The sequence below is a fragment of the Hyperolius riggenbachi genome, chromosome 12 (assembly GCF_040937935.1).
Source record: "Hyperolius riggenbachi isolate aHypRig1 chromosome 12, aHypRig1.pri, whole genome shotgun sequence".
NCBI classification, from domain to species: Eukaryota; Metazoa; Chordata; class Amphibia; order Anura; family Hyperoliidae; genus Hyperolius; species Hyperolius riggenbachi.
The window spans coordinates 235,208,793-235,230,969 of NC_090657.1; the positions used below are offsets into that span (position 1 = coordinate 235,208,793).

At 52.1% G+C, this 22,177-nt stretch overlaps 1 protein-coding gene across 1 annotated transcript; it reads right to left on the reverse strand.

Annotated features, from left to right (window-relative positions):
* Positions 1–10,361: 10,361 nt before the first annotated feature.
* Positions 10,362–12,299, reverse strand: LOC137541084 (ribosome-binding protein 1-like). Its single transcript, XM_068262223.1, has 3 exons — positions 12,211–12,299; positions 10,990–11,519; positions 10,362–10,810 (listed from the first exon to the last, which is right to left on the reverse strand). The coding sequence occupies exons 1-3, from the start codon at positions 12,297–12,299 to the stop codon at positions 10,362–10,364; spliced, it is 1,068 nt and encodes a 355-aa protein (XP_068118324.1).
* Positions 12,300–22,177: the final 9,878 nt, after the last annotated feature.

A 22,177-nucleotide genomic window follows, 5' to 3' on the forward strand; every position in this document is an offset into this window, starting at 1 on the left:
CCCTGTCCCTCTGTCCCTCTTTCTTCCTCATTTGTCCCTTTTCAGGACTTTGCCCCTCTTTCTATGTAAATATACAGTGGGTTGCAAAAGTATTCAGTTTTCCACATTTTGTCACATTACTGCCACAAACATGAATCAATTTTATTGGAATTCCACATGAAAGACCAATACAAAGTGGTGTACATGTGAGAAGTGGAGTGAAAATCATACATGATTCCAAACATTTTTTTTACAAATCAATAACTGCAAAGTGGTGTGTGCATAATTATTCAGCCCCCTTTGATCTGAGTGCTGTCAGTTGCCTATAGACATTGCCTGATGAGTGCTAATGACTAGAGTGCACCTGTGTGTAATCTAATGTCAGTACAAATACAGCTGCTCTGTGATGGCCTCAGAGGTTGTCTAAGAGAATATTGGGAGCAACAACACCATGAAGTCCAAAGAACACACCAGACAGGTCAGGGATAAAGTTACTGAGAAATGTAAAGCAGGCTTAGGCTACAAAAAGATTTCCAAACCCTTGAACATCCCACGGAGCACTGTTCAAGCGATCATTCAGAAATGGAAGGAGTATGGCACAACTGTAAACCTACCAAGACAAGGCCATCCACCTAAACTCACAGGCCGAACAAGGAGAGCGCTGGTCAGAAATGCAGTCAAGAGGCCCATGGTGACTCTGGACGAGCTGCAGAGATCTACAGCTCAGGTGGGGGAATCTGTCCATAGGACAACTATTAGTCGTGCACTGTACAAAGTTGGCCTTTATGGAAGAGTGGCAAGAAGAAAGGCATTGTTAACAGGCAAGCATAAGAAGTCCCGTTTGCAGTTTGCACAAGCCATGTGGGGGACACAGTAACCATGTGGAAGAAGGGGCTTTCTCCGGTCACTTTACCTGTGTAAGGGGGAGGGGCTTTCTCCTGACACTTCACATGTTTGGTTCAGCAGCAGGTCTTTAGTTGTACTGTATAATATGAGAATGCTGCTTGTCAAACATGCCGAATTTGTGGTGACTGCAGATTTCAGAAAGGCTACATATCAGCTTGGCATACAACATGGCCGCCTCTGTGATGTCACTAGTTCCCAGAAGACTGATTGGTTAATTCAAAGTGTCTGTCTGAATAGTTCCTCCCTCCCTACTAAGCAGGATCTGGGCTGGGGGATTTGTAGGCAAGGGGTCTGGGGAAACTCTTGTGGGAAAGCGGCTGCAGATTTGACTTTTAACACTCTACTGGGGCTCAGAAAGCGAGCAGACGTCTGGAGCAATATACAGCCAACTCGTTATATGTGAGGCAATTACATGTCGCTGCAATGTCAGCTTTGTAATTCCACCTCATATTACACAAAACCGCTGGCCCGACGGAAAAACAAGAGAATGAGGAGAGATGCTGGAATCATTCAACACAGACGCATATCACACAGCACTCAGCAAACACTGCATCATCAGGGACCAGCGGCCATAGCTGTCGCTGTTATGTCTTCTACCAGCAGAGGTAAGTATTTACTGCCAGAGGTAAGTATCTGCTGGCAGAGGTAAGTATTCTCCGGCAGAGGTAACTGTCCACTGGCAGAGGTAAGTATTTTCCGGCAGAGGTAAGTATCTGCTGGCAGAGGTAAGTATTCTCCAGAAGAGGTAACTATCCACTGGCAGAGGTAAGTATTTTCCGGCAGAGGTAATTATCCGCCGGCAGAGGTAAGTATTTTCCGGCAGAGGTAATTATTCACTGTCAGGGGTAAGGATCTTCCGGCAGAGGTAACTATCCGCTGGCAGAGGTAAGTATCCATCAGCAGAGTTAAGTATTTACTGGCAGAGGTAAGCATCCATCAGCACAGATAAGTATCCACTGGCAGAGGTATGTATTCACCGGCAGAGGTAAGTATCTGCTGGCAGAGGTAAGTATCTGCCCTCAGGGGTAAGTATCTGCTGGCAGAAGTATGTATCCACCTGCAGAGGTAAGTATCTGCCCTCAGGGGTAAGTATCCGCCAGCAGAGGTAAATATCTGCCAGTATAGGTAAGTATCTGCTGGCAGAGGTAAGTGCCCACAATGCACCTCCCACCTTTCTTATGTTTGGGTTGCAGTGATCCTGATTGCTCTATGAATAACGTGAAAGCCAACGATGTAGGGGTACAACTTTACACATTTATTTATTTATTGTATTTATAAAGTGCCAACATATTACGCAGCGCTGGCATTCTAGAATGTCACCCAAAATGCTCATGAACGATTGTTAAGGATTAGGAAAATGTAAAGAGCGCACACAGCTTGAGTCTCAGAGGCTGGCAGGGCATTCTGGAACTTGTAGTTCCCCAACGCTGCTCTGACATAATGGCCCAGGTCCTGTATCCTGTGTTATCTTGTGGTATGTGGCACTTCTGCTTTCATCTCAGGAGCTGGTGTGAAAAGTTCTGATAGTGGAAGTGTTTACATTGCAGATAACACTTCACATTCCAGATGCAATCAGCTATCCCAGAGCAATGCCTGGCAGCCCGCCTGTCCAGCAGGGCCAGTGACTGGGCGGAGCTTCTGTCACTCATAGTCCCCACCCCTCCTGTCACATTCCAGATGTAATCAGCTATCCCAGAGCAATGCCTGGCAGCCCGCCTGTCCAGCAGGGCCAGTGACTGGGCGGAGCTTCTGTCACTCATAGTCCCCACCCCTCCTGTCACATTCCAGATGTAATCAGCTATCCCAGAGCAATGCCTGGCAGCCCGCCTGTCCAGCAGGGCCAGTGACTGGGCGGAGCTTCTGTCACTCATAGTCCCCACCCCTCCTGTCACATTCCAGATGTAATCAGCTATCCCAGAGCAATGCCTGGCAGCCCGCCTGTCCAGCAGGGCCAGTGACTGGGCGGAGCTACTGTCACTCATAGTCCCCGCCCCTTGTGTCACATTCCAGATGCAATCAGCTATCCCAGAGCAATGCCTGGCAGCCCGCCTGTCCAGCAGGGCCAGTGACTGGGCGGAGCTTCTGTCACTCATAGTCCCCACCCCTCCTGTCACATTCCAGATGTAATCAGCTATACTAGAGCAATGCCTGGCAGCCCGCCTGTCCAGCAGGGCCAGTGACTGGGCGGAGCTTCTGCCACTCATAGTCCCCACCCCTTGTGTCACATTCCAGATGCAATCAGCTATCCCAGAGCAATGCCTGGCAGCCAGCCTGTCCAGCAGGGCCAGTGACTGGGCGGAGCTTCTGCCACTCATAGTCCCCGCCCCTTATGTCACATTCCAGATGCAATCAACTATCCCAGAGCAATGCCTGGCAGCCAGCCTGTCCAGCAGGGCCAATGACTGGGCGGAGCTTCTGCCACTCATAGTCCCCGCCCCTTGTGTCACATTCCAGATGCAATCAACTATCCCAGAGCAATGCCTGGCAGCCAGCCTGTCCAGCAGGGCCAGTGACTGGGCGGAGCTTCTGCCACTCATAGTCCCCGCCCCTTGTGTCACATTCCAGATGAAATCAGCTATCCCAGAGCAATGCCTGGCAGCCCGCCTGTCCAGCAGGGCCAATGACTGGGCGGAGCTTCTGCCACTCTGTCCCCGCCCCTTGTGTCACATTCCAGATGCAATCAGCTATCCCAGAGCAATGCCTGGCAGCCCGCCTGTCCAGCAGGGCCAGTGACTGGGCGGAGCTTCTGTCACTCATAGTCCCCGCCCCTTGTGTCACATTCCAGATGCAATCAGCTATCCCAGAGCAATGCCTGACAGCCCGCCTGTCCAGCAGGGCCAGTGACTGGGCGGAGCTTCTGCCACTCATAGTCCCCGCCCCTTGTGTCATATTCCAGATGCAATCAGCTATCCCAGAGCAATGCCTGACAGCCAGCCTGTCCAGCAGGGCCAATGACTGGGCGGAGCTTCTGTCACTCATAGTCCCAGCCCCTTGTGTCACATTCCAGATGCAATCAGCTATCCCAGAGCAATGCCTGACAGCCAGCCTGTCCAGCAGGGCCAATGACTGGGCGGAGATACTGCCACTCATTGTCCCCACCCCTCCTGTCACATTCCAGATGCAATCAGCTATCCCAGAGCAATGCCTGACAGCCCGCCTGTCCAGCAGGGCCAATGACTGGGCGGAGCTTCTGCCACTCATAGTCCCCGCCCCTTGTGTCACATTCCAGATGCAATCAACTATCCCAGAGCAATGCCTGGCAGCCAGCCTGTCCAGCAGGGCCAATGACTGGGCGGAGCTTCTGCCACTCATAGTCCCCGCCCCTTGTGTCACATTCCAGATGCAATCAGCTATCCCAGAGCAATGCCTGGCAGCCAGCCTGTCCAGCAGGGCCAGTGACTGGGCGGAGCTTCTGCCACTCATAGTCCCCGCCCCTTGTGTCACATTTCAGATGCAATCAGCTATCCTGGAGCAATGCCTGGCAGCCAGCCTGTCCAGCAGGGCCAGTGACTGGGCGGAGCTTCTGCCACTCATAGTCCCCGCCCCTTGTGTCACATTCCAGATGAAATCAGCTATCCCAGAGCAATGCATGGCAGCCAGCCTGTCCAGCAGGGCCAATGACTGGGCGGAGCTTCTGCCACTCTGTCCCCGCCCCTTGTGTCACATTCCAGATGCAATCAGCTATCCCAGAGCAATGCCTGGCAGCCCGCCTGTCCAGCAGGGCCAGTGACTGGGCGGAGCTTCTGCCACTCATAGTCCCCGCCCCTTGTGTCACATTCCAGATGCAATCAGCTATCCCAGAGCAATGCCTGGCAGCCAGCCTGTCCAGCAGGGCCAGTGACTGGGCGGAGCTTCTGCCACTCATAGTCCCCGCCCCTTGTGTCACATTCCAGATGCAATCAACTATCCCAGAGCAATGCCTGGCAGCCCGCCTGTCCAGCAGGGCCAGTGACTGGGCGGAGCTTCTGCCACTCTGTCCCCGCCCCTTGTGTCACATTCCAGATGCAATCAGCTATCCCAGAGCAATGCCTGGCAGCCCGCCTGTCCAGCAGGGCCAGTGACTGGGCGGAGCTTCTGCCACTCATAGTCCCCGCCCCTTGTGTCACATTCCAGATGCAATCAACTATCCCAGAGCAATGCCTGGCAGCTAGCCTGTCCAGCAGAGCCAGTGACTGGGCGGAGCTTCTGCCACTCATAGTCCCCACCCCTTGTGTCACATTCCAGATGCAATCAACTATCCCAGAGCAATGCCTGGCAGCTAGCCTGTCCAGCAGGGCCAGTGACTGGGCGGAGCTTCTGCCACTCATTGTCTCCGCCCCTCGTGTCACATTCCAGTCCTCTCCATATAGAATATGCACTTAAAGGAAAGAGCGCTCTGAAATAATATTCCACAAATTCCAAAACTAGGGCGGAAATCACACCCAGCACAGACTCCATTAACAACCCTACAAAAAAATATCAGTTTGAGTCCCACTTTAAGGGGAACTATAACCTTGGATTGCACTTCATCCCATTTAGTAGCTGATACCCCCTTTCCCATGAGAAATCTTTTCCTTTTCTCTAACAGATCATCAGGGGGCGCTGTATGGCTGACAGTGGTGAAACCCCTCCCACAGTGTAATGTCATGACCATGGTCCTGACAGTCTCCTGTCTGTAAACCTTGTTGCATTGTGGGAAATAACGGCTTTTTCCAGGTGCCAAGCAAGCATTATCTCCCTCTGTGCACAGAACTCTCTCAGTAATGAACATTCCGTTCAGATCACCTGGCAGAACTACAGATGTCACCACCAGGGATACATGTCAGAATGTAAATCGGGAACAGGAAAGATTTTACAATGGGAAACCACTGACTAAATAGTCTATAAATAAATATTGTAAAAAATAAGCCATTTTATTCATTATGTTATATTCACTACAGGTCCTCTTTAAGGGGAAATCCTCGCCCGCTGGTATTTTTAGATGGTTACGTAGTTATATGGTGACTGGTAGAATTCTTATAATTTCCAGTGACTCATTATTCCTGTGTAAAACGTTGGCAGCAAATCTTCTCCGCCCTCCGCCCCAGATACGCCTGGTGCCCCCCTGATCCCCCCCAGACTTGCCATCCCCCCCCCCACACACACACACGCAACCATGGCGACCGGCAGACATGGAGCGAACACGTCAGGATCGCATGAGCACTGCGTATGACGCATCTATTTATAGTCTCTGGAAGGAGTTTTTGAGGAAGGAAACCGCATTTCCTGCAGTGAGAAACTCGTTTATATTTGTAGGAAGGAGGCAAACTCTCCAACACAGCTAAATTTAGCCTCTCTGGAGGTGACCACGTTGTGTAAACTCTGCGGCTTGCGGGAGGGAGTGCCTGAACTTTGTCCGGTCATCTAGACGGATTCCTTTATTACATTTTGTACTGCGTTGTCACCGTCCGCTGGCGTCACCAGGCTGTGACACCAGGCTGCTCCGTGGTGGAGTCACCGCTCGCCGTTCACCTGTGCACAGGTTCTCTCACGCTGCACCTCTTCTCTGGGATGCCATTCCCCAGTACAATAAAGGAGAACTCAACACTTTATCAGCGTCATCCTTCATCTGTACAGCCACTGCTCGTTACACAGCTCTGTACATGATGGCCGCGTTCACACTGGCAATAAAATGATTCCATTTAGCCAAACGGAACGCATCACAGATATGGGTCATCTGCGATAATTCCGAATCAGCTGGACGTAGAGGTTGGCGACAGAGGCGGACGGAATCAATGAGAACGGATGATGCCTGTTCTCACTAGGCTGCTCGCTGCATACGTTTTACCTGCGTCACTGCCACTGTCCTGCGTTCAGATCCTCCCCCGCTGCTGCCGCCATTCATTCGGGACCTCCCTCGCTGCCGGCGTCTTGCATTCGGGTCCTCCCCCCGGCTGGTGTCTTGCATTCGGGTCCTCCCCCCGCTGCCGGTGTCTTGCATTTGGGTCTTCCCCCGGCCGCTGGTGTCTTGTATTCGGGTCCTCCCCCACTGTTGGTGTCTTGCATTCGAGTCCTCCCCTGCTGCCGCCGCCATTCAGGTCCTCCCCCGCTGCCGTTGTCTTGCATTCGGGTCCTCCCCCCGCTGCTGACATCTCGCATTTGGGTCCTCCCCCCGCCGCTGGTGTCTTGCATTTGGGTCCTCCCCCCCCCCCCCCCCCCGCTGCTGGTGTCTTTCATTCGGGTCCTCTCCCCGAGGCGCCTCTAGCCATTTTGTCACTCCAGATGAGAAAATAATCTCCATGAAAATAATCATGGCAGTATTTCACTGGAAAATAATCATAATGTGGCAGCGTTTCACCAGAAATTACACTTGTTGCGGCAGCGTTTTACCAGAAAATACACATAGGCAGGGCTCCTCTCCCCCCTTCCCATTAGTTCCCTTAAGAGCCCTGAAACCTGCCTACACCTATAAGAAAAAAAAATTACTCACCTGCAGAAGACTTCTCTCCCGACCTCCCTACAGCGCTCTGCAGCTCCCCTGATTATCTTCGTGCAGCAATTCTGGCTGAAAAACTCCCGCAGAAAGGCAAAGCAGGGATATGGAAAAATTGCACCCCAAGATCTGCAATGGAGACACAAATAGTCTCCAGTGCAGGGCTTCGGATGCCATTTTACCGTAGCCCTGCTCTGCCTGCCGGAATCCACAGACTCTGCAGGCTGCAGAAGTGTGCTTATGGGATGCGGCCAGTGAACTGGCACTGCGTCTATTAGATGCCGCAAGGGGGACACAAGGAGTCACAAAGGAGGACAGAAAGTGTCACAGGTGGACTGAAGAAGGCACAAAGGGGACTGAAAGAGGCACAAGAAGACAGAAGGAGGCACAAAAGGGGGAAAGAAGGATGCACAAGGCACAGAGATGGCAGCTGCCTACAACTTGTGCTAAGTAGATGCAGCAGATGCAAGTAATGGAACACCCATGGGGCGGGGCTTAGTCTGGGGTCAGGGCTAAATCCAGCAACATGGCGCCTCGCCCCCCAGGACCAATGGCACTCCAGGCAATGGCCTGTACTGCCTATGCCTAGAGGCTCCCCTGCATCCCCATTGTAGAATCTTTCCTCTCCCCTTTCCTTTCCTTACATTCTGAAATATATCACAGGTGGTGACATCTTTAGTCCTGTCAGGTGATCTGTATGGAATGTTTGTTTTCAAAGAGTTCCAAGCCAGTACAAAATATACCTGGTCTCCAAAAATGCTCTGTTGGAAGTCAATCATGACCACTTCAGCTGATAATCAGGCGTGTGCACAGAGACTCCCTCCCCCCCGACCCGCGATGCACAAGAGATTCATCTGGCGGATCTACTCACCCCCAGCAATGGCTGATTCCATGGTTCAAAGCTGCTTCTCCGCCCACCGCGTGACATAGTCCCTCCTCCCTCCCCCCCTTCCCCCACGCATAGCAGCACAGCTCGTCATCAGCTACACAGCTGACACGCCTCCCAGCACCCCGCCCAGCGCTGTCGCCCAAGGGCGTCGGGTCCTGATCCCTGATAGGACATCCATCACCTGATGATTGGGTAATTGTCCTGATAATAGTACTATAGTCAGCTTTCTGTTCTGCAAGTAATAGAGAGTAGCAGCAGGAGCAGGATAATGACGGGTCCAGGATAACTGCGGTAACTGATGCCAGAATCTGACCTCTGGCCTGTTAGGAAGCCTCGGGCACAGCTGTGACTGGGCTGCTGCTGGCAGGGAAAGGGTTAGCCTGTGCTTGGCCTGCCGGCGTCACACGTCACAGACACCGGCTGCCATGGCGACGCCTGTCAACAAGTGCAGATTTTTAATGTTTAATTGATGAATGCGGCTGATCTGTAGACAGGTTGCTATTATCCCACACAGCGTAACCCGGGACACATGACATCGCACACTCAGGTGTCACATCCTCTCCATGGCCCGTCTCCAATACACCAACCCCTCCCACCAGCCTTTTATTGTGCCGAGCTCGGTGACACCTGAGGAAATGTTACCGCGTGTCTCTCCGGTATCCACACCGCTCACAACTGACAAGCTGAGACAATTCGGGATTCATTTACCTTAAAGGCACACTAGGCACCTGCCTGGGAGCAGCCATGCTGCAGGGGGGCAGTGTGCATAAACATCAGCCAGCTTGTGATAACTAATATACCCCCGCCCACTAGTCGGAGCAGCTCTATACAGTGCAAAACGTTTCCAGTATTAATCAGTTGGAGTCACAGGGCACATGGGTTGGGGTCAGGGGACCCTTGGGTATTACGGTCAGGGGGTACATTGGTTGGGGTCACTGGGCACATGGGTTGGGGTTAGGGGGTACATCGGGTTGAGGTCAGGGGGTACGTGGGTTGGGGTCAGGGGTCACACACACGGCGTCAGGGGTCAAATGGGTTGGGGTCAGATGGTACATCAGGTTGGGATCAGGGGATATTTGGGTAATGGGGGGCTTAAACCTGTCATTGTCAGTCTATTACTGCAAGCTTGGAGATTTAAAAAAATGGTTTTAGTTAATGAAAAGCAAAAAGGACAGTTTGAAAGATATTTGTACAGCGAGTGATGTTATTTACAAGATGAAATGTTCATGTCCGGCCCGCCGTTGGGTTGCAGCTGCCCTAGACTAGGGCAGCTGGAGCCTTGCCAGAGATCCAGCCCTGATCCATGCACAATAGGGGGGGGGGGGGGTACACTCGATTTTCCATTAAAGGGATACTGTAGGGGTGTCGGGGGAAAATGAGTTGAACTTACCCGGGGCTTCTAACGGTCCCCCGCAGACATCCTGTGCCTGCACAGCCACTCACCGATGCTCCAGGCCCCGCCTCCAGTTCACTTCTGGAATTTCTGACTTTAAAGTCAGAAAACCACTGCGCCTGCGTTGCCATGTCCTCAATCACGCTGATGTCACCAGGAGTGTACTGCACAGACACAGACCATACTGGGCCTGCGCTGTGCGTTTTTGGTGACATCAGCGGGATCGAGGACACGGCAACGCAGGCGCAGTGGTTTTCAGACTTTAAAGTCTGAAATTCCAGAAGTGAACCGGAGGCGGGGCCGGAGCATCGGTGAGTGGCTGCGCCAACACAGGATGTCTGCGGGGGACCGTTAGAAGCCCCTGGTAAGTTTTCATTTTCCCCCGACCCCCTACAGTATCCCTTTAAGGGGTACATGCTGAACTCATACCAGGAAGCATGGCTCTAGCAGACATTTCATCACTCTCACTAAGCATCTTCCCCAGTTCTGAGGATACCCAAATTGTTTGAAATGTCAGAGAGTTGGGGGAACCTTTAGCTCGGGTCAGAGAGTTGGAGGAACCTTTAGCTCGGGTCAGAGAGTTGGGGGAACCTTTAGCTCGGGTCAGAGAGTTGGAGGAACCTTTAGCTCGGGTCAGAGAGTTGGGGGAACCTTTAGCTCGGGTCAGAGAGTTGGAGGAACCTTTAGCTCGGGTCAGAGAGTTGGGGGAACCTTTAGCTCGGGTCAGAGAGTTGGAGGAACCTTTAGCTCGGGTCAGAGAGTTGGAGTACCCCTTTAGCTTGGGTCAGAGAGTTGGAGGAACCTTTAACTTGGGTTAGAGAGTTGGTGGAACCTTTAGCTTGGGTTAGAGAGTTGGAGGAACCTTTAGCCCGGGTTAGAGAGTTGGAGGAACCTTTAGCTCGGGTCAGAGAGTTGGGGGAATCTTTAGCCCGGGTCAGAGAGTTGGGGGAACCTTTAGCCCGAGTCAGAGAGTTGGAGGAACCTTTAGCTCGGGCTAGAGAGTTGGAGGAACCTTTAGCCCGGGTCAGAGAGTTAGGGAAACCTTTAGCCCGGGTCAGAGAGTTGGTGGAACCTTTAGCTCGGGTCAGAGAGTTGGAGGAACCTTTAGCCCGGGTTAGAGCGTTGGAGGAACCTTTAGCCCGGGTCAGAGAGTTGGGGGAACCTTTAGCTCGGGTCAGAGAGTTGGAGGAACCTTTAGCTCGGGTCAGAGAGTTGGGGGAACCCTTTAGCTCGGGTCAGAGAGTTGGAACTTTTAGCCCGGGTCAGAGAGTTGGAGGAACCTTTAGCCCGGGTTAGAGAGTTGGAGGAACCTTTAGCTCCGGTCAGAGAGTTGGGGGAACCCTTTAGCTCGGGTCAGAGAGTTGGAGGAACCTTTAGCCCGGGTTAGAGCGTTGGAGGAACCTTTAGCCCGGGTCAGAGAGTTGGAGGAACCTTTAGCCCGGGTCAGAGAGTTGGGGGAACCTTTAGCCCGGGTTAGAGAGTTGGAGGAACCTTTAGCCCGGGTTAGAATGTTGGAGGAACCTTTAGCCCGGGTCAGAGAGTTGGAGGAACCTTTAGCCCGGGTTAGAGCGTTGGAGGAACCTTTAGCCCGGGTTAGAGAGTTGGAGGAAACTTTAGCTCGGGTCAGAGAGTTGGGGGAACCTTTAGCCCGGGTCAGAGAGTTGGGGGAACCTTTAGCCCGGGTCAGAGAGTTGGGGGAACCTTTAGCTCGGGTCAGAGAGTTGGAGGAACCTTTAGCCCGGGTTAGAGAGTTGGTGGAACCTTTAGCCCGGGTCAGAGAGTTGGAACTTTTAGCCCGGGTCAGAGAGTTGGAGGAACCTTTAGCCCGGGTTAGAGAGTTGGAGGAACCTTTAGCCCGGGTCAGAGAGTTGGAACTTTTAGCCCGGGTCAGAGAGTTGGAACTTTTAGCCCGGGTCAGAGAGTTGGAGGAACCATTAAGCCCGGATTAGAGAGTTGGAGGAACCTTTAGCCCGGGTTAGAGAGTTGGAACCTTTAGCCCGGGTCAGAGAGTTGGAGGAACCTTTAGCCCGGGTCAGAGAGTTGGAACTTTTAGCCCGGGTCAGAGAGTTGGAGGAACCATTAAGCCCGGATTAGAGAGTTGGAGGAACCTTTAGCCCGGGTTAGAGAGTTGGAACCTTTAGCCCGGGTCAGAGAGTTGGAGGAACCTTTAGCCCGGGTTAGAGAGTTGGAGGAACCTTTAGCCCGGGTCAGAGAGTTGGAACTTTTAGCCCGGGTCAGAGAGTTGGAACTTTTAGCCCGGGTCAGAGAGTTGGAGGAACCATTAAGCCCGGATTAGAGAGTTGGAGGAACCTTTAGCCCGGGTTAGAGAGTTGGAACCTTTAGCCCGGGTCAGAGAGTTGGAACTTTTAGCCCGGGTAAGAGCGTTGGAGGAACCTTTAGCCCGGGTCAGAGAGTTGGGGGGCCCTTTAGCCCGGGTCAGAGAGTTGGAGGAACCTTTAGCCCGGGTCACAGAGTTGGGGGTTGTAATATAATGACTTCTCGCAGACCTATTTTTGGTGCTGTGTTTATACGAGGGTCGCGCTGTAGCACATTAATTGTTGATGTTACACTAGGCCGTGTTTATGTCTCTACAGACGCTGTTTCTTGCATCTCTGAATCTCGGCGGGGTCACACGGGGCCAGCGCGACGCTCTGACCACCGACAGACGCGCAATCTTCCATCCCACCTGCCCTGGCATCTGCTGACTGCTGGCAGGAGTGACATCAGCTTCACCGGGACACAGTGACAGATGGCCCTGCCCGGCGTGTGACGCTGGCCATAGCCCAACGCAAGCGGAGCGCGAGTCAGACGCGACACTGCTTGCAGCCCGTGTGCGACATAGCGATATCGCTTCCATAGATCAGACTCTAACAATCACCAGACACCCTACAGCAAGCCATACACAGGCCAATCATGTGCAGAGCCAACTAATCCCTATTCAATCAATTCAACTGGATAGCGATTAGTTTCTACCGTACACGACAATATAATTTGATAGACTTCAGCAGAAATCTTTGAAGTCGAATTGTAAGCAATGTACTGCTCAATGGAGTGCTAAGCTATGGACCATCCATCCCCCACTGCCGCTGCCCCTCCCCCCACTGCCCATGCCCCGCCCCCCACTGCCCCTGCCCCGCCCTCGTCATACTAAGGTTCTCCAACGTGATGATCAGACTGCTGATCAATAAACAGCACAAAATCCACTGGAATATGTCGGAGCAATAGATCATCTCCTGATATACTCTGTGCTGCTGGAGGACTCTGCGCCTTCTCCTATCTAACCCTTCTCTCCTGATATACTCTGTGCTGCTGCTGGAGGACTCCGCTCCTTCTCCTATCTAACTCTCCTCTCCTGATATACTTTGTGCTGCTGGAGGACTCTGCTCCTTCCTCTAACTCTCCTCTCCTGATATACTCTGTGCTGCTGGAGGACTCTGCTCCTTCCTCTAACTCTCCTCTCCTGATATACTTTGTGCTGCTGCTGGAGGACTCTGCGCCTTCTCCTATCTAACTCTCCTGTCCTGATATACTCTGTGCTGCTGGAGGACTCTGCTCCTCCCTCTAACTCTCCTCTCCTGATATACTCTGTGCTGCTGGAGAACTCTGCTCCTCCCTCTAACTCTCCTCTCCTGATATACTCTGTGCTGCTGGAGGACTCTGCTCCTCCCCCTAGCTCTCCTCTCCTGATATACTCTGTGCTGCTGGAGGACTCTGCTCCTCCCTCTAACTCTCCTCTCCTGATATACTCTGTGCTGCTGGATGACTCTGTTCCTCCCTCTATCTAACCCTCCTCTCCCGATATACTGCGTGCTGCTGGAGGACTCTGCTCCTTCCTATATCTACCTCTCCTGATATACTCTGTGCTGCTGGAGGACTCTGCTCCTTCCTCTATCTAACCCTCCTCTCCCGATATACTGCGTGCTGCTGGAGGACTCTGCTCCTTCCTCTAACTCTCCTCCCCTGATACACTCTGTGCTGCTGGAGGACTCTGCTCCTTCCTCTAACTCTCCTCTCCTGATATCCTCTGTGCTGCTGGAGGACTCTGCTCCTTCTCTTATCTAACCCTCCTCTCCTGATATACTCTGTGCTGCTGGAGGACTCTGCTCCTTCCTCTATCTACCTCTCCTGATATACTCTGTGCTGCTGGAGGACTCTGCTCCTTCCTATATCTACCTCTCCTGATATACTCTGTGCTGCTGGAGAACTCTGCTCCTTCCTCTAACTCTCCTCTCCTGATATATTCTGTGCTGCTGGAGGACTTTGCTCCTCCCTCTATCTCACCTCTCCTGATATACTCTGTGCTGCTGGAGGACTCTGCTCCTTCTCTTATCTAACCCTCCTCTCCTGATATACTCTGTGCTGCTGGAGGACTCTGCTCCTTCCTCTAAAGCTCCTCTCCTGATATACTCTGTGCTGCTGGAGGACTCTGCTCCTCCCTCTAACTCTCCTCTCCTGATATACTCTGTGCTGCTGGAGGACTCTGCTCCTTCCTCTAAAGCTCCTCTCCTGATATACTCTGTGCTGCTGGAGGACTCTGCTCCTCCCTCTAACTCTCCTCTCCTGATATACTCTGTGCTGCTGGAGGACTCTGCTCCTTCCTCTAACTCTCCTCTCCTGATATACTCTGTGCTGCTGGAGGACTCTGCTCCTTACTCTAACCCTCCTCTCCTGATATACTCTGTGCTGCTGGAGGTCTCTGCTCCTTCCTCTAACTCTGCTCTCCTGATATACTCTGTGCTGCTGGAGGACTCCTTCCTCTAACTCTCCTCTCCTGATATACTCTGTGCTGCTGGAGGACTCTGCTCCTTCCTCTAAAGCTCCTCTCCTGATATACTCTGTGCTGCTGGAGGACTCTGCTCCTTCCTCTCTCTCCCCTCCTGATATACTCTGTGCTGCTGGGGGACTCTGCTCCTTCCTCTATCTAACCCTCCTCTCCTGATATACTCTGTGGTGCTGGAGGACTCTGATCCTTCCTCTAACTCTCCTCTCCTGATATACTCTGTGCTGCTGGAGGACTCTGCTCCTTCCTCTATCTAACTCTCCTCTCCTGATATACTCTGTGCTGCTGGAGGGCTCAGCTCCTTCCTCTAACTCTCCTCTCCTGATATACTCTGTGCTGCTGGAGGACTCTGCACATTCCTCTAACTCTCCTCTCCTGGTATACTCTGTGGTGCTGGAGGACTCTGCTCCTTCCTCTATCTAACTCTCCTCTCCTGATATACTCTGTGCTGCTGGAGGACTCTGCTCCTTCCTATATCTACCTCTCCTGATATACTCTGTGCTGCTGGAGGACTCTGCTCCTTCCTCTAAAGCTCCTCTCCTGATATACTCTGTGCTGCTGGTGGACTCTGCTCCTCCCTCTAACTCTCCTCTCCTGATATACTCTGTGCTGCTGGAGGACTCTGCTCCTCCCTCTAACTCTCCTCTCCTGATATACTCTGTGCTGCTGGAGGACTCCGCTCCTTCCTCTAAAGCTCCTCTCCTGATATACTCTGTGCTGCTGGAGGACTCTGCTCCTCCCTCTAACTCTCCTCTCCTGATATACTCTGTGCTGCTGGAGGACTCTGCTCCTTCCTCTAAAGCTCCTCTCCTGATATACTCTGTGCTGCTGGAGGACTCTGCTCCCTCCTCTATCTAACGCTCCTCTCCTGATATACTCTATGCTGCTGGAGGACTCTGCTCCTTCCTCTATATAACTCTCCTCTCCTGATATACTCTGTGCTGCTGGAGGACTCTGCTCCTTCCTCTAAAGCTCCTCTCCTGATATACTCTGTGCTGCTGGAGGACTCTGCTCCCTCCTCTATCTAACTCTCCTCTCCTGATATACTCTGTGCTGCTGGAGGACTCTGCTCCTCCCTCTAACTCTCCTCTCCTGATATACTCTGTGCTGCTGGAGGACTCTGCTCCCTCCTCTATCTAACTCTCCTCTCCTGATATACTCTGTGCTGCTGGAGGACTCTGCTCCTCCCTCTAACTCTCCTCTCCTGATATACTCTGTGCTGCTGGAGGACTCTGCTCCTTCCTCTAACTCTCCTCTCCTGATATACTCTGTGCTGCTGGAAGACCCTGCCCCTCCCTCTAACTCTCCTCTCCTGATATACTATGTGCTGCTGGAGGACTCTGCTCCTTCCTCTAACTCTCCTCTCCTAATATACTCTGTGCTGCTGGAGGACTCGGCTCCTCCCTCTAACTCTCCTCTCCTGATATACTCTGTGCTGCTGGAAGACCCTGCCCCTCCCTCTAACTCTCCTCTCCTGATATACTCTGTGCTGCTGGAGGACTCTGCTTCCTCCTCTAACCCTCCTCTCCTGTTATACTCTGTGCTGCTGGAGGACTCTGCTCCTTCCTCTAACTCTCCTCTCCTGATATACTCTGTGCTGCTGGAGGACTCTGCTCCTTCCTCTATCTAACTCTCCTCTCCTGATATACTCTGTGCTGCTGGAGGACTCTGCCCCTTCCTCTATATAACTCTCCTCTCCTGATATACTCTGTGCTGCTGGAGGACTCTGCTCCTTCCTCTAACTCTCCTCTCCTGATATACTCTGTGCTGCTGGAAGACCCTGCCCCTCCCTCTAACTCTCCTCTCCTGATATACTCTGTGCTGCTGGAGGACTCTGCTCCTTCCTCTATCTATCCCTCCTCTCCTGATATACTCTGTGCTGCTGGAGGACTCTGCTCCTTCCTCTATATAACTCTCCTCTCCTGATATACTCTGTGCTGCTGGAGGACTCTGCTCCTTCCTCTATATAACTCTCCTCTCCTGATATACTCTGTGCTGCTGGAGGACTCTGCTCCTTCCTCTAACCCCCCTCCTGATATACTCTGTGCTGCTGGAGGATTCTGCTCCTTCCTCTAACTCTCCTCTCCTGACATACTCTGTGCTGCTGGAGGACTCTGCTCCTTCCTCTATCTCTCCTCTCCTGATATACTCTGTGCTGCTGGAGGACCCTGCTCCTTCCTCTAACTCTCCTGATATACTCTGTGCTGCTGGAGGACTCTGCTCCTTCCTCTAACTCTCCTCTCCTTATATACTCTGTGCTGCTGGAGGACTCTGCTCCTTCCTCTATCTAACTCTCCTCTCATGATATACTCTGTGCTGCTGGAGGACCCTGCTCCTTCCTCTATCTAACTCTCCTCTCCTGATATACTCTGTGCTGCTGGAGGATTCTGCTCCTCCCTCTAACTCTCCTCTCCTGATATACTCTGTGCTGCTGGAGGACTCTGCTCCTTCCTCTAACTCTCCTCTCCTGATATACTCTGTGCTGCTGGAGGACTCTGCTCCTTCCTCTAACTCTCCTCTCCTAATATACTCTGTGCTGCTGGAGGACTCGGCTCCTCCCTCTAACTCTTCTCTCCTGATATACTCTGTGCTGCTGGAGGACTCTGCCCCTTCCTCTATATAACTCTCCTCTCCTGATATACTCTGTGCTGCTGGAGGACTCTGCTCCTTCCTCTATCTAACTCTCCTCTCCTGATATACTCTGTGCTGCTGGAGGACTCTGCTCCTCCCTCTAACTCTCCTCTCCTGATATACTCTGTGCTGCTGGAGGACTCTGCTCCTTCCTCTATCTAACTCTCCTCTCCTGATATACTCTGTGCTGCTGGAGGACTCTGCTCCTTCCTCTATCTAACTCTCCTCTCCTGATATACTCTGTGCTGCTGGAGGACTCTGCTACTCCCTCTATCTCTCCTCTCCTGATATACTCTGTGCTGCTGGAGGACTCTGCTCCTTCCTCTAACTCTCCTCTCCTGATATACTCTGTGCTGCTGGAGGTCTCTGCTCCTCCCTCTATCTAACTCTCCTGATATACTCTGTGCTGCTGGAGGACTCTGCTCCTCCCTCTATCTCTCCTCTCCTGATATAATCTGTGCTGCTGGAGGAGTCTGCTCCTTCCTCTAACTCTCCTCTCCTGATATACTCTGTGCTGCTGGAGGACTCTGCTCCTTCCTCTAACTCTCCTCTCCTGATATACTCTGTGCTGCTGGAGGATTCTGCTCCTTCCTCTAACTCTCCTCTCCTGATATACTCTGTGCTGCTGGAGAACTCTGCTCCTCCCTCTAAAGCTCCTCTCCTGATATACTCTGTGCTGCTGGAGGACTCTGCTCCTTCCTCTAACCCTCCTCTCCTGATATACTCTGTGCTGCTGGAGGACTCTGCTCCCTCCTCTAACTCTCCTCTCCTGATATACTCTGTGCTGCTGGAGGACTCTGCTCCTTCCTCTATCTACCTCTCCTGATATACTCTGTGCTGCTGGAGGACGCTGCTCCTTCCTATATCTACCTCTCCTGATATACTCTGTGCTGCTGGAGGACTCTGCTCCTTCCTCTAACTCTCCTCTCCTGATATATTCTGTGCTGCTGGAGGACTCTGCTCCCTCCTCTAACTCTCCTCTCCTGATATACTCTGTGCTGCTGGAGGCCTCTGCTCCTTCCTCTATCTAACTCTCCTCTCCTGATATACTCTGTGCTGCTGGAGGACTCTGCTCCTTCCTCTAACTCTCCTCTCCTGATATATTCTGTGCTGCTGGAGGACTCTGCTCCTCCCTCTATCTCACCTCTCCTGATATACTCTGTGCTGCTGGAGGACTCTGCTCCCTCCTCTATCTAACTCTCCTCTCCTGATATACTCTGTGCTGCTGGAGGACTCTGCTCCTCCCTCTAACTCTCCTCTCCTGATATACTCTGTGCTGCTGGAGGACTCTGCCCCTTCCTCTATATAACTCTCCTCTCCTGATATACTCTGTGCTGCTGGAGGACTCTGCTCCTTCCTCTAACTCTCCTCTCCTGATATACTCTGTGCTGCTGGAGGACTCTGCTCCTTCCTCTAACTCTCCTCTCCTGATATACTCTGTGCTGCTGGAGGACTCTGCTCCTTCCTCTAACTCTCCTCTCCTGATATACTCTGTGCTGCTGGAGGACTCTGCTCCTTCCTCTAACTCTCCTCTCCTGATATACTCTGTGCTGCTGGAGGATTCTGCTCCTTCCTCTAACTCTCCTCTCCTGATATACTCTGTGCTGCTGGAGGACTCCTCCCTCTAAAGCTCCTCTCCTGATATACTCTGTGCTGCTGGAGGACTCTGCTCCTTCCTCTAACCCTCCTCTCCTGATATACTCTGTGCAGCTGGAGGACTCTGCTCCCTCCTCTAACTCTCCTCTCCTGATATACTCTGTGCTGCTGGAGGACTCTGCTCCTTCCTCTATCTACCTCTCCTGGTATACTCTGTGCTGCTGGAGGACTCTGCTCCTTCCTATATCTACCTCTCCTGATATACTCTGTGCTGCTGGAGGACTCTGCTCCTTCCTCTAACTCTCCTCTCCTGATATATTCTGTGCTGCTGGAGGACTCTGCTCCTCCCTCTATCTCACCCCTCCTGATATACTCTGTGCTGCTGGAGGACTCTGCTCCTCCCTCTAACCCTCCTCTCCTGATATACTCTGTGCTGCTGGAGGACTCTGCTCCTTCCTCTATCTCCTCTCCTGATATACTCTGTGCTGCTGGAGGACTCTGCTCCTTCCTCTAACTCTCCTCTCCTGATATACTCTGTGCTGCTGGAAGACTCTGCTCCTCCCTCTGACTCTCCTCTCCTGATATACTCTGTGCTGCTGGAGGACTCTGCTCCTTCCTCTAACTCTCTTGATATACTCTGTGCTGCTGGAGGACTCTGCTCCTTCCTCTAACTCTCCTCTCCTTATATACTCTGTGCTGCTGGAGGACTCTGCTCCTTCCTCTATCTACCTCTCCTGATACACTCTGTGCTGCTGGAGGACTCTGCTCCTTCCTCTAACTCTCCTCTCCTAATATACTCTGTGCTGCTGGAAGACTCTGCTCCTCCCTCTGACTCTCCTCTCCTGATATACTCTGTGCTGCTGGAGGACTCTGCTCCTTCCTCTAACTCTCCTGATATACTCTGTGCTGCTGGAGGACTCTGCTCCTTCCTCTAACTCTCCTCTCCTTATATACTCTGTGCTGCTGGAGGACTCTGCTCCTCCCTCTAACCCTCCTCTCCTGATATACTCTGTGCTGCTGGAGGACTCTGCTCCTTCCTCTATCTACCTCTCCTGATACACTCTGTGCTGCTGGAGGACTCTGCTCCTTCCTCTAACTCTCCTCTCCTTATATACTCTGTGCTGCTGGAGGACTCTGCTCCTCCCTCTAACCCTCCTCTCCTGATATACTCTGTGCTGCTGGAGGACTCTGCTCCTTCCTCTATGTAACCCTCCTCTCCTGATATACTCTGTGCTGCTGGAGGACTCTGCTCCTTCCTCTATCTACCTCTCCTGATATACTCTGTGCTGCTGGGGGACTCTGCTCCTTTCTCTAACTCTCCTCTCCTGATATACTCTGTGCTGCTGGAGGACTCTGCTCCTCCCTCTAACCCTCCTCTCCTGATATACTCTGTGCTGCTGGAGGACTCTGCTCCTTCCTCTAACTCTCCTGATATACTCTGTGCTGCTGAAGGACTCTGCTCCTTCCTCTAACTCTCCTCTCCTTATATACTCTGTGCTGCTGGAGGACTCTGCTCCTTCCTCTAACCCTCCTCTCCTGATATACTCTGTGCTGCTGGAGGACTCTGCTCCTTCCTCTAACTCTTCTCTCCTGATATACTCTGTGCTGCTGGAGGACTCTGCTCCTTCCTCTAACTCTCCTCTCCTGATATACTCTGTGCTGCTGGAGGACTCTGCTCCTTCCTCTAACTCTCCTCTCCTAATATACTCTGTGCTGCTGGAGGACTCGGCTCCTCCCTCTAACTCTTCTCTCCTGATATACTCTGTGCTGCTGGAGGACTCTGCTCCTTCCTCTAACTCTCCTCTCCTGATATACTCTGTGCTGCTGGAGGACCCTGCTCCTCCCTCTAACCCTCCTCTCCTGATATACTCTGTGCTGCTGGGGGACTCTGCTCCTTCCTCTATGTAACCCTCCTCTCCTGATATACTCTGTGCTGCTGGAGGACTCTGCTCCTTCCTCTATGTAACTCTCCTCTCCTGATATACTCTGTGCTGCTGGAGGTCTCTGCTCCTTCCTCTATCTACCTCTTCTGAGATACTCTGTGCTGCTGGAGGACTCTGCTACTCCCTCTATCTACCTCTTCTGAGATACTCTGTGCTGCTGGAGGACTCTGCTCCTCCCTCTATCTACCTCTCCTGATATACTCTGTGCTGCTGGAGGACTCTGCTACTCCCTCTATCTACCTCTCCTGATATACTCTGTGCTGCTGGAGGACTCTGCTCCTTCCTCTATCTACCTCTCCTGATACACTCTGTGCTGCTGGAGGACTCTGCTCCTTCCTCTAACTCTCCTCTCCTGATATACTCTGTGCTGCTGGAGGACTCTGCTCCTCCCTCTATCTACCTCTCCTGATATACTCTGTGCTGCTGGAGGACTCTGCTCCTTCCTCTATGTAACTCTCCTCTTCTGAGATACTCTGTGCTGCTGGAGGTCTCTGCTCCTCCCTCTATCTACCTCTCCTGATATACTCTGTGCTGCTGGAGGACTCTGCTCCTTCCTCTATCTACCTCTCCTGATACACTCTGTGCTGCTGGAGGACTCTGCTCCTTCCGCTAACTCTCCTGATACACTCTGTGCTGCTGGAGGACTCTGCTCCTTCCGCTAACTCTCCTGATATACTCTGTGCTGCTGGAGGACTCTGCTCCTTCCTCTATCTACCTCTCCTGATATACTCTGTGCTGCTGGAGGACTCTGCTCCTTCCTCTAACTCTCCTCTCCTGATATACTCTGTGCTGCTGGAGGACTCTGCTCCTTCCTCTATCTACCTCTCCTGATATACTCTGTGCTGCTGGAAGACTCTGCCCCTATGTTTGGCTTTGATCCTGTTTTCAGTCCTTTCTCTATTCATCCTTATGAGAACATCCTTTGCCAGGATAGTGCTGAGTGTGTGGCAGTAGCTGTGCGTTGCTGAAGGACTTTGCTGTCTCCACTATTGTGAAACCTGTATGGGAAGCCCTTGTTGCCCATCCTGGCCTCTCCTTAGTGGGGTGTATTCAGTAACAGGGGAGGAGGTGGAGGAGGAAGAATGTACACAGCTAATGCCTGTCTGGAATGCACCTGAGTCCAGGAATTCCTGGAAAGTTTCGGCCCCTCACATCAGGATTCCACAACACTCCATTCATCTGTCAGATCCTTGCTGGAGAATGGAATCTGCATTGTCTGTGGTCCCAAAACAGGACCTGCAGCCAAACAGCTATGTGGCTATTCCTGTGATTTGTGCCTAATAAAGTAGCTAGCGAAATATATCAATTTTCCTGTCATTGGGCCTCTTTTGGTTCATGTATTAGTATATCATTTAGTAATCATGAACCCCCAAAATTGCATATAGGGCTACAATAACGTCAACAGATGAATTGCAGCTATTATGACCATCAAATAATAAATGTGTGAGCACCTCTGAGGACAGTCAGTGACATGACTATGTACTCTGTAATGTGCTGCAGAAGATGTCAGTGGTATATAAATACATAATAATAATATGGTAGGACATTAGACTGACTATGGTAGGATTAGAGTGTGAGCTCCTCTGAGGACAGTCAGTGACATGACTAT

Bases quoted from the DNA above. Each gene is read 5' to 3' on its own strand.
- LOC137541084 (XM_068262223.1), bottom strand. From the start codon at position 12,299: ATGGAAGATTGCGCGTCTGTCGGTGGTCAGAGCGTCGCGCTGGCCCCG. The intron at 11,520-12,210 runs GTAGAGACATAA...CCGGGCTAAAAG, and splicing joins AGATGCAAGAAACAGCGTCT to TTCCAACTCTCTGACCCGGG. The intron at 10,811-10,989 runs GTTCCTCCAACT...CCCGAGCTAAAG, and splicing joins CGCTCTAACCCGGGCTAAAG to GTTCCTCCAACTCTCTGACC.